General features: G+C 41.1%; 1 protein-coding gene across 1 annotated transcript in view; it reads right to left on the bottom strand.

The window, feature by feature from the left end:
- Window positions 1-11,965, bottom strand: part of JAZF1 (JAZF zinc finger 1) — an 89,052-nt gene that overhangs the window by 3,887 nt on the left and 73,200 nt on the right. The window contains 1 exon segment of the mRNA XM_026843369.1: window positions 5,632-5,801. Coding sequence (XP_026699170.1) covers window positions 5,632-5,801 — 170 coding nt within the window.

Genomic DNA, 11,965 nt, shown 5'->3' with positions numbered 1-11,965 from the left:
AGGAGCTTGCAGCTCCCATCAAGAAACTAGAGAAGAATGTAATTGCAAGGGAAACCACCCAGTCTCCCAGATAGCTAAGGTGTTCTCAGCTTACAACGTAAAATGCAGGTCCTTATTTATTACACGTTAACTGTGCCATGGCAGCAATGTATTTTTAATCCTTAAGCAAAAACAGTTCTCCGGTTTCAATTACACAGTTGAGCATGGTACTGTCCTCGTCAGAACTCCTAATGCCCGGTGTAGTCTGTGCTGCTGAAATGGCCTTTCAGGGCAGCTCGGGTGTCTGGAGGGGTTGATTGGTGGAAATTTGTTAGAAGAAAAACTTAGCCTAGAATATCCACCCTGGAAAAAGAGTATGGTGCCAGACTGCAAGAACTGGCCTGCCCACAGATTCATGCTTCTCTCCAGAGCATCCAGGCACTGAATCCTCACTTGATGTTTTAAATTCAGCCCCCAAATTGTCCTTTACATCCTTAAAAATACTCGACAACTGCCCAGCTGTCATCTAAGAGGTGGGCAACGAGAATCTTCAGTCTCCCATACAAACCAGACATAAGAAAACAAGCCCTTAGTGCGGCTTACTTCTGGATGAAGAGTATTCAGAGGAGGCAGAATGCTGTACCTCCAAGACAAAGAGCCCATCAGAGCTACAGGCCATCCTCAAGAGCAGTCAGGAGAATTCCCAGCAAGTTATCCAAGATCCTGAGGCTGCTTTTAGCTGGCTTTGCATAGTTACAACCTTTAGCACCTGCAGGACTGTTGAGGCCGGGGATATCACTGGATGGCGTGAGGACTGTCATAGGGCATCTGTCAACATCCAAGTACTCATAAGGACCTTTGCCTCCAAAGAAGAGAAAATATGGGGGTCATCTGCTAAACTTCTGCTACTGCAGTGAAATTTGGGGATAACAAAGTTATTGCCAACCCCTATGGAAACTACAGAAACCTGTTTAGACTTGTAATTTTTGTAAGAAATCTCTTTAAGATACTTCTAAACTAGCATCAAATGCTACAGATGCTGTAAGTCTGTGATCACAAAGATCCTCACTATTCCATGCCAACAGTACTCTCCTGATGCAGATTTTTTTAATGATCCACTCAGCCTCAAGTACAGCGTACACCACATGCTTTGATGAAGGGGGAAAAGTACTTTCAAGGCAGAGTAATTTAAGGAAATGCTAAACCAGAAACCGACGTGGAAGGAATTGAGCCATAGAAAGTTTGAAAAATAATAAACCACAGTGAGTACGAGGAACTAGTATGATGTGAAATCTGACCTGTACTCCTGTCTAAAAGAAAACTGTTGGTAGAATTACAGTCAACTCTTCAGCACTTTTTCCACTGCTGTAATGTAAACACTTTGTTGTATGTCTGGGTTGAGTTTGTTGAGGTATGGCAAACCCCACTGCCAAACGCATACATCATTTTTATTGCTCTGGTTACTTAGGTTGCTCATTATTTACTTTCACAAATGATTGAGGAAGAAGATGGCAGTACAGAAGGGCACTCTGAAAACTTAAACAGAAGGAAACAATTATTAACCTGGGACCAGATCAGGAGGAGATACAGAAGTTCAGACTGGCACCACCTGGTCTGCATGGACAGGAGGGCACTTGCTGGGCAGGGCCCCTCGCACGGCAGTTCTCCTGAGGCCACCACACTGCAGAAGGTGTGGGAGCTGGCCACCCCCTTCACGTAGGTACACAGAGATCAAGGATGGTTTGGGAGGATTTCTTCTTTCAGGACTTGGACATTCATGTATGCTCTTCTGTCTCCTGGCTGTTCCTCCTGAAGTTTTCTTCATGGGTCCAGTTTCTCTTTGTTCAACTTGCAAGCTCTGGCTTACTCCTTTCTTTCAAGTAAATTCCCTTCTTTCCCTCTCTCACATCAATATTCTCCCTCCCTGAGCTCTGCTGAGCGTCACTGCTCCTAGATCAGCCTTCCCGCGCGTTTGCCCACTCAACAGGCCTGGGACCCTCATCCCATGACCTGCCAGAAAGACGAGACCAATGTCTTGATGTTCTTGGAAGGTACCACTCCTCCTCTTGCCCAAGGCCAAAAAGCAGTCGTGCCTATAAGCTACATTTTATATGTACAGTAATCTATTATTGTTGTGTTACTGCGTTTGCACAAACTAGAAATCTAAATTATGACAAATGCTCTAGTGTTTTCTCTAGAATAGTATACATGCATTACCTGTATGGGTATTTTTTGCATCTATTGCATATCAAACTTCATTTGCTCTTTGGAAGTTGCCCAAGTACGTTTATCTACATCATATACACATTTTGAATGTCCTTCTCCAGAGCTCAAAACTAAATAACCAACACACATAGGTAGTATTGAATAAAATACAAAAATTGCCAGCTTCATAATTGCCAGCTTCATAAATCCACACTTTAGTTCCTTGCAGTGGGCATTTTGCAAAGCACATTAAAAACTCAATACCCACAAGACTCCTGGACAGGTCATCTAAATGGAGATGTAAAGCCAAAAATTTGGTGAGGGTGAACTCTGAAGAAACAAGACTGAGACCTCTGGATTCCTTTAAATCACAGAGGTGATTTTTAAAAAAGTCAAACTTATGGCAAATGCAAATCACATGAAGAAAAAAAAAAATCCAGAAATGTCAAACTATAAAATAATTTGTTCTCTGGGTCAGTATCCATAATTAGAGAAGGAAGTAAGTTTCAGGAATTAGTTCAGAGGCTTTTTAATGTGTTTTAAGCATTTAGAAGTCAGTGTGCTCCAGATTCATTTACCTCTTTCTGACTATCCCACCGACAAATTTACAAATCATTAAAAAACCACGCTTTTTCCCCAGAATCTTTGGCCTCTCAAGAAAATCTGTGCTATACTATATAGAGGGCTTAGTACCAATACATATTAATGCAAATAAGCTATTTTATGTCTTAAAAAAATAAAGTTCCCGAAGAACAACTAAATGTTTATGACTCACTTCTACCGCACTGCCTATGGGAAACTGCCAAGAGATAGCAGCTGGGCCGGAGGCCAGCAGGGTCTTCTGATACTCATCTGGGCTTGTGTGTAAACACATTCTCATTAGTTTCCATTGTCTGCCCCAGCCCATTCCTTGGGAGTATTTGTTGTGCATGTTCTCCTCTTATTTACCTTGCCATAATGACTTTTCAGTGCAGAGGCCATCTTTTATCTTTGTACATTGTTTGCAAAAAGGAGCCCCATCCCTACTGGGTCTTTAAGTGGTACTGTAACACAAATAATATATCTAAAAATAACATTTCTGCTTCTCAAATGTACGTCACCTAAGGCCAGACAAAAGAAAACTGTGTATATCCTCCTTTCCTCCTCACTCCCTAAAGGAATGCATCCTTTCTCAGCCGTAAAGTAAGTCTGGCAATTACTGTATGTGCATGTCCCTGTTCCTGTTTGGAGCTCTATAATTGTTTTACAGCCCTGCCTGTGATTATCCAGTACCCACCAGAAAATCCCAGTGCTTTGATCACAGGACTCCCTACCCAGACTCTGCAAATAATTCATCAGAGGAGGGGGTTAAGCAGAAGGGAGATGAAGAGGAAACAAGAAACACAGCTGACACAAAGCTAAAAGGAAGGAAACAAAGCTAAAAATGTAAAAAGAAAAAAATTAGGCTGGAAAGAAAAAAGAGAGGAAACAGAGCCAACAGAAAAGAGAAATGAGGTGAGGCATAGTTTAGGGAAATGTGTTCTCCTATCAAGGCTAAACAGAGGTGAGTCTCTTAGGAAAAGACGATACTTTTTATTTGCTGCTGCTCTCTGTCAGCCTCTCTAAGGGTTGTTAATTTGTTCCCTGTCCGACTGTTCTAACATTAATGGTGTACAAGATATCCCTTAGACACTCCTCATGCATTTGAGATGAAGGTAGTGAGATAGCAGAAGCAGGCAGAAACAGCTTGCTTATTTGGGCAATAAAAAGACAGAGGGCTGGCAGTCAAACAGAGAACAGACAGGATATAGCAAATTACAGGGTTCTCCTTCTAGCCTTTGCCATTAAGTGAATGTTTTCTGCAATGCATAGATGCCCTGTGGGCACAGTGACTTCTAACAATCACCATGGCTTGTTTGCTTCCTGAGCTAGGGATTTAGCTTTTATATTATACCCTTCGTCTGGCACAACTTCCACCACATGCAAGGAAAGTATTAATCTTGAATAACGTGAGTATATCTGCAAAGTAATAACTTGCAAATAGTCTGAAAACATCTTTCCCTCTGCCCTGCCCGTGGAGGTGGTGTTTGGTTTTTCCTATAACTGAAGAAGAGAACAACCATTACATAGTTCAGGTTAATCTCTGCAAAAAAGACTTGTATGTCACCAAGAAATGAGCACACTGTTTCCTTGCTTATGTTTTCAGTAAGTAATGTTACTATTAACAGATCTGTATAGGAATCCGAGTCTTGTGATTTGCTGCTATGGGAGCTGCCATAGTCCACAGCAGCTGCAGCATCACTGAAACATGTTTTTGTCCACTACATGGTCTCATGCAGTTTATTTCTTCTTGACACAACTGTTTTATCTCAAATGTTACTGGTCTTCCTATAGTTCTCTTTCATATTTCTGTTCTCTTTAAAGTCCCTACTTTTCAGTTATTTAAAGAAGCAGCCATAAAATAAAACTAGTATAAAACGAACCCAACCACCACTGCTTTTTCTAGGGTATAGGTCAGTGGTTAATTTTCCAGTACTTCATGCAAAAACTTCAGAAAATGATTTAGAGGAACTGTGCCAACATGCTGTTTCTGTTCCCAAATGCCAATGACTATAGAATACCATACTGAAGCCCAAGCTGTTCAATACAATTTCATCTGTCTCTGCAGTGGTTCACATGAAGCAATACTCCTGTCCTCACAGAAGCACATTCTATACCAGCCAGCTCAAGGTTCAAAGTAAAAAGATGTTTCAACTCCCACAAACAGACAAAAATTCCTCATGATGGAGAGTAATTAAAAGGGCAGGGGGGGAAGGGAATTGTTTGCCAGCATGTCACGCAGAGGGCTGCAAGCCCTGCGTGCGGGGCCAGACATGCTGACAGATGTGCAGACACGGTACGGGGACTTTGACCCAGGACAGAACGATGCCAGAATTTCTCTGAGGTTTTTCCTTGCTGTGGTGACCTCTCACTTGCAAAATGTTAACCACCACCTTCTGCACATCACCTTCACCAGGAAAAGTATCCTGGGCACAGTCTCGCTAAAGGACCAGCAGCATCTCGAGCAGTTAAGCAGAAGGAATTCCTTCTGGGACTGATGGGCAGCAGCTTTTTATTTAGTGTCTTTGAAAGGGACTCAAGAGATTATTTTGCTGGTAGTACCTCCTGCATTCTGCAGTTAATCTGTCTAAATAATAGAAAGCTAGTTAAAATGTGTAAGGCATGAGTCACTATACGTAATCTCTCTTGACAGACAGGGATGCAAAAAGCTAGATCCTTTGTAAAACTGGTAACTTGGCTGTGCCTGAGAGGAAACCCATGAATAAAATATGTACTCTGCTAAAATACCACAAATATAAATGTGAAAAGTCTATTAAATGAGAAAGGTACAAATTGATTTTAGAGGCTTTTTTTTCCCCTCCCTCGCTACATGAGCAGGAAATGAGGTAGGTCTGCGCTGCTCCTTACCTTATATCTTTTTTTACATCCAGGAACAGGGCAGGCAAAAGGTTTCTCATCCCCTCCGTTCATGCACATTGAACTAAGGATAGCTTCAGAGCTGATAGCACTTTCTGTAGTCCAGGACTCATCACTGTCTGATTCTTCATAGTCTACTTCCTCTTCATCATATTCACTACCTAGAAAAGCGGGGTAGGGAGATAAAATAAGAATAAATAAGAGCACAGCAAGATAACACATTCTGCATTTATTACATCAATTACAATGACTTGTAATTTCCCCACTTTTGTCTTTGCTAGAAGACAGTTATTTTTAATTTTATAAACCTATCCTTCTTATTGTTATTTATTCCTTCATAAAGACACCAGTGCTTCTTTTTCTAACAACCAGGACTGGCATTATTAATATATCTTCATAAACTGTTAACTGCGTGGCACAGAAAGTTCAAAGGACTGATTTTAAAATGCAGTTTCAGACTCCTCAAACACCAGGATCCTTCTGTCCTTACCAGTGCCCAAACAGAAAATGTGTTTCACCCCAACTCCTGCAATTAAAGCTAAGAGTTTAAGGCTTTCCTTTATGCAATACAATACTGAAGAGCGTAATTCTACAGATCATAAACAGTGTAAAATAATATGTTGACAAGTCCTAATGCATTTACTAGCCCTTTGGAATTAATAGGAATTATAGCACAACATTAATAAGAATTATATTGTAGCAATTATAGTTGTGAAATTCATTCCCTCAGGTGTGGGGATAAATTGCATTGTGTGGCTGCCCCGAACAGACCGCATTATGTTCCAGATATGCTACGACAGCCATTTGAGCAGCTGGTGCTGAGTTTATTTATTATTTTTAATTGCAATAATTATTAATGAAATCCTCTGAAGAAGTTAAATGTGAAACAAGAGAAATTAGGAAAATAGAATTCCAACTATAAAAATACAGTTAAAAAAAAGCAGGGGAGGGAAGAGCCCCAGCTGATTAAAAAGAAAATATATGCACAGAGGGAGAGAGAGGGAAAGCTGAGGGAAACTTTTGTGGTGTCAGCAGGAGGTGGTGCTGTGTTTCCCCTCCCCTTTCTTCTTTCCCTTTCCCAGCTCTGCTAAATTTTATCCTTTCTGCTGAAAGACAATTTGGCTCCGAGTGCTGGAATAGCTCCCGTTATTAAAGACAGTTATGTGACACTTGCATGGCTCTATTCGCTTCCCTCATATGCCCTTTAAGTGCACGCCTCTAAAGCTGCTCTACACGCCGAGAAGCAAACCCAGACAGATGCCTCACAGCACTTTAAAAAAGAAACATCCCAACTGCACAGAGAAAACGCATGCTGCAATGTCCAGTGGGGTCTTTGGTGGTATTTTTTTGCTTTTGGTGGAACTAAATAACACACCTATTGTCTCAAATTTTTCCCTTGGGATTCCTCCTCCCCCAGAACTCTCACTCAGACTCGGCACCTCTCCATCACTGAGTAAAAACGCATGTCAACTGGTAGCTGCGAGTACTCGGAGCTCCTGAGCTTTAATCAGATACTGCAAGTTCGCTTACAGATGTCAGGCTATCCACGTTTCTTTCCTGTGGTTTTCATCTGTACAGGGTGGTACGCAGATGAGGAAAGATGGATGGTTTCCCACTGTCAACAACTGTCGACATGAGTGCACGCACACACACTCTGCAGCACATCTGGAAAACTCGGCCCTGCTGACTGCGATTCCTTATCCCACACCGAATGAGTGAAAGCCAAAGAAAGCATTATTGACCTCTTAAAATATTTCTGAACTCTAGGAACAGTTAACCTAAAACGAAGTTAAGAGTTGTTATAGTTTAATTAACTAATAAAAAAATGGAGGCAAAACCACAACTCTGCTTCTACGATTTCCTGCTCTTGATTGTATCTTGATGGAAAAAATTCCTCAAGCTGTTCCTTTCAAACTTTTTAGCTCAGTAGGGTTTTTTTTTAAAGAAAATGCAACAGAAAACCCTATTGTAAATACATGTATGTATGCCTAGGATGAGAAAATATACAACCATTCTAAACACTGACATACCAACAATTTCTGCCATTATAATCACACCCCCCACACCTCCTCCAAGCCCCCTCAAGAGGGGTTGATTTCCTCCCAAACAGGATTTTGTTCTCCCAAAGAAAACACCAGTTGAGACTGTGCGACATCTACTAAGGATATCACTACTTTTAGTGATAACAAGGAGCATGCTATTATAAAACAACAATCAGTCCTCTATAAAAATATGCGAGATGGTATATAAGGGAAAAGATACACAGAACAGCAGGGAGAAGCAGCAATCACTGCAATTATGCATTTCCCTACATTGTCTTGTATTTTCAGGGCATCTTTTTAATTTTTCTAATAATTTCATATAGTAATACCCAATTCTGTAACAACTTTTGCCAATGCTTCACTTAAAGGTAGACACACGGGAGAGAGACAGAGGAAACCAAAACCTGTGTGCAAACATCCGTGAGGTCAGACCATCCTTATGGTTTTCTTTTAGTTAGCTCACCTGAACAAAAATGCAAGATTTTGTGTAGTAAAGTGAAAAGAGTTGTTTAAACAGTATAAGCAAATGCTCCATTAAATCCAGACTTGTCACTACAGCTTTATAAATATGATGAGCTTATTCCAAGTATGAATAACCATATAAATATCTATTTCTTCTTGCACAAAACAGTAATACTAATGGTGCCAAGTACCTGAAAGGCAGATTACTTAATACAAAGCCAGAAGTGCAGTCTATCACCGCTTTTATCTAACAGTGTTCTACTGAACTCAATTGCTTCTACTCTCTTTAAAATAAAGAATAAAAATTTTAAAATCCTAAAATGTATTTTAAGAGGGCCCTGGTATAAACAAAATGCAAAAAACTTACTTTCTTGAAAAAAATTCATTAGCAATAAAAATTTATCCTTTAAATAATTATGTTGTTTCAGTTGCCATAGAAAAACAACACTGATTTAGTCAGGCTTTTAACTGATTCCGCCCCAGAATTTAATTTCCTCAGTTGTCAGTGTCTAAGAGCAGCAACCCATGTGGTGCCTCACTGATTGTGTGCAACACATGGGGTGGGCGGGGTAGGGGGGGGTAACAAAACGCACAACACACAGGTTGGCGCTGCTGTAATAAACAGCCCCTCGATGAGGTATTTTAATTAAGTACTGTAAGGCCGAGGATGGTGGTTTGGTGAAGCTGTTCCCACGCCGAGCAGGAGTCCCTGGCCCTCAGCTACACGTCAGGTGTACAAACTGCAACCCGAGGCGCCGGCTGCTGCTGGCTCCTTCGGGCAGCTTGCCAGGGTACCAGCAGTGTGCTCAAGGGGAAGCGCACAGCAGCGCGCTTTGATCAAGATACAGCTTGCTTGCTTTCTTTGTTTTTAAACTTGGTGTTTCACAATAATAATTGTAAATATTTACTTTTTTAAAGGGGAAAAAAAAAAAAGCAGCACCTTTGCATCTAACCTATGGCCTGTTCCAGGGTGTAACAAGTGCGTGACTTGGACAAGCATTTGCAATAACTCTTAGGAGAGCTCCAAGAGAGCTGGCTCACTGATCTCCACTTGGACGTTGCCATGCACATGGAAAACAGGACGCTCTGCTGGGGCACGTTGCCCTTCTGGGGGACCAAGCTACGTTTCTGTAGCGCATGTGCTAATGGCCTTACCGTTTCTCATCCTGCTTGGAAGGCAGACTGATCATCCCCCACCCAGTACTCAAAGGAAAAATACCAGAATTATGCTTCAGAAGCCTGAATAACAAAAAACTCCCCCCGAAATGCAGCAACACACATTTCTCTAAGGTAAAGCGTCTGAGAATCTGGAGGGGAAAGCTTACAGAGAAGCACATGCTTTCAGCAAGTACAAATACACAATATTACCGTGACTAAATACTAGTTCCACAATAGCACCTCTCTCCTCTGGCAAGGCCCTTTCTGAGGCTCCTTGCTAGCTCGTTGCTTTTTTACCATATCAAGTTGCATCATCTGGCTTTCATTCAGAGACCCTACATGGTTCTACCTCAGCCTAATGTAAACTCATTGCTTCATTGCCAAAATGATTCAGTGACATCTTCATAATATTGCCCCCGCCCTCATATGCAATATTCCCTCCATCCTGGCCCACAAAGCCATCTTCCCTCTCCTCACTCCAGCGGCTTTGCCCAAAAGGCTCACTTCATCCGTGCTGCACCCAGCAGATTAAAAAATGAAGCAAAACAAAACAAAAGCAAGGAAATCATGCTAGTTTGTTATGTTTTGTTTTCCCTGGAATTTTCCATGCTGAGACAAATGCCACTGCTCCTCGAAGAGGTGGACTCCACTGGTGGAGATGGACTTGAGGTGGGCATGGACTTGAGGTGGACACCACTAGGCACAACGCATGTAGTATGCCATACCGGAGCCAGGTATTACATGAAATTACTAGTTGTGAAAAGACAGAAAACATACAGGGTCACGAAATATTCCAGCAAGTTATTTATCTTAATTTTTACGCTGCATTTAAACACAACCCATGACAAACAAGAAATCTGTGTGTATCACAGCAGCTTTTTTGCCGAAAGTAAACACATGCACAGAAAGGGTTTATGATTACTGCCTGTGTGGTAAGAAGTCTTTGTAGAGTGATGAAAAGCAAAGTTGCACCATAAGGAGTTGTTCCACCTCTTCTTCCAGTCAGTTTTCCTATCAAAATCAGTGAGAACATCACTTAATCCTACAGCAAAGACCTCACCTCTTGAATGCCCATTCACTACTTCTTCTCTTTTCTGGTAGATAAATTCAGTAATTTAAATAGCTCAGAAATATTTTGCAGAGAGTTAATCATTTGACATTCTGAAACAGACTGTCCTAGCTACACTGCTAAAAATCTAGAGCCTTATCTTTGAATTTTCTGGGGTTTACTTGGTATTCACATCACTGTAGCCAAGACAAATTCTGCCTTTTGCATAGAAGAATTCATCCCACCATGAGATTTACAAAGGATTTTTTCCCTCAACTTCGAGTGAATCTTAGTTCTAAGCAGGTGCACATCATTTGTAGTTATGTCACTTTTTAAATCTAAAGACTTCTATACTGTGCCTCAAAATACAAAAAAGACAGAGCTGATTAAAACCAGCACAAGTTGTGTGTGCCATTACGATGAATACAATCTATCCTGACCTCTGATGAAGAACATTACGAGTTCTTCCCTTCTCCCATGAAGAAAAACAAACCCAAAATATCCTTGCCAATTGTTTCCATGACCAGAAAGCACACATTTAAGTATACAATGAATAGCTACGAGCAAATAGCTTACTACAGTGGGAACCAACATTGCTAGTGTCACTGAAAGTTCACGGTAATTCCAATGATCTCTCATAAAAATTCAGCTTCACACTTTGTCCCGTGCAGGACTTACAGTTTGTATTTCATAGAAACAGTTTTATGAGAGCACTTATGTTAAGAAGTTTGCATTCCCATATACTGTGACAGCTTTCTTGATAAAAAAAAAAAGTGAATTATTAATATTATGTATATTTTGGTCTAACACTAAAGCACATTTATGGATTTGTCAAACTTCTTCCCTCTATGCCCATGGATGCACACAGTCTCCTCCATGCTCACCAGCAGGGAGAATGTTCCTACAGCTGATACTCATTGCTGATCTAAAGACATATAAGTAATTCAAAATGAAATACTCTTCCTTTATATAAAGCACAGGAAATAAATGCTAGGGGCAATGAAATACAAAACAGTTATAACATGCGTCATGGTTGCTATGCAAGTCTTTAGTCTAGAAGTTGTAGCAGGATTCCGTCAGCTGCAAGCTGGTATGGGTGGCACAATGCATTGGCCCTGCAAACTCAGACAACAAATTTCAGAGAGTGGTCATCCAAACAGACTAGGTCAGGGTTTTTCCTTTGCTTTCTTGCTTGTTTTGGGGGCAGGGGGGGCAGGGGACTCTGAGGACAGATGGTGTTTTTCAGCCTTTGTGAAAGGTCCATTCATATTAATTTATTGTATTTTCAAAAATACTTTTATCATTCATGTCCATGAAGATGATGTAAACATGTATATACGAAAACCCAGGGTAGTGTGAACAGAGTGCTGCGTCGTGCTATGGACACTGGTATCTTAGACTGCAAGTGCAATTCCAGTGTTCAGATTAAGCACCGACATAAAGAGAACACTAGGTTCACCCTGGTGCAGGCCTTTCTTCAGGCAACGTGCACAGGCACACACAATTAAAAGTTTTCTCTCTCACCCCAGTAAATATCTCTGAACCTCCTTCCTGGGAGTGAAGAGGCAAATCTGTTCTCAAAGCCAACTGAAAGCTTGGCAGCTCTGCTGTCACT

Source organism: Athene cunicularia (genome assembly GCF_003259725.1).
Source record: "Athene cunicularia isolate RWA chromosome 2 unlocalized genomic scaffold, athCun1 chr2_part1, whole genome shotgun sequence".
Lineage (NCBI taxonomy): Eukaryota > Metazoa > Chordata > Aves > Strigiformes > Strigidae > Athene > Athene cunicularia.
The sequence above is the reverse complement of the archived record's forward strand: the minus strand, read 5'-3'. Positions and strand labels throughout refer to the sequence as shown.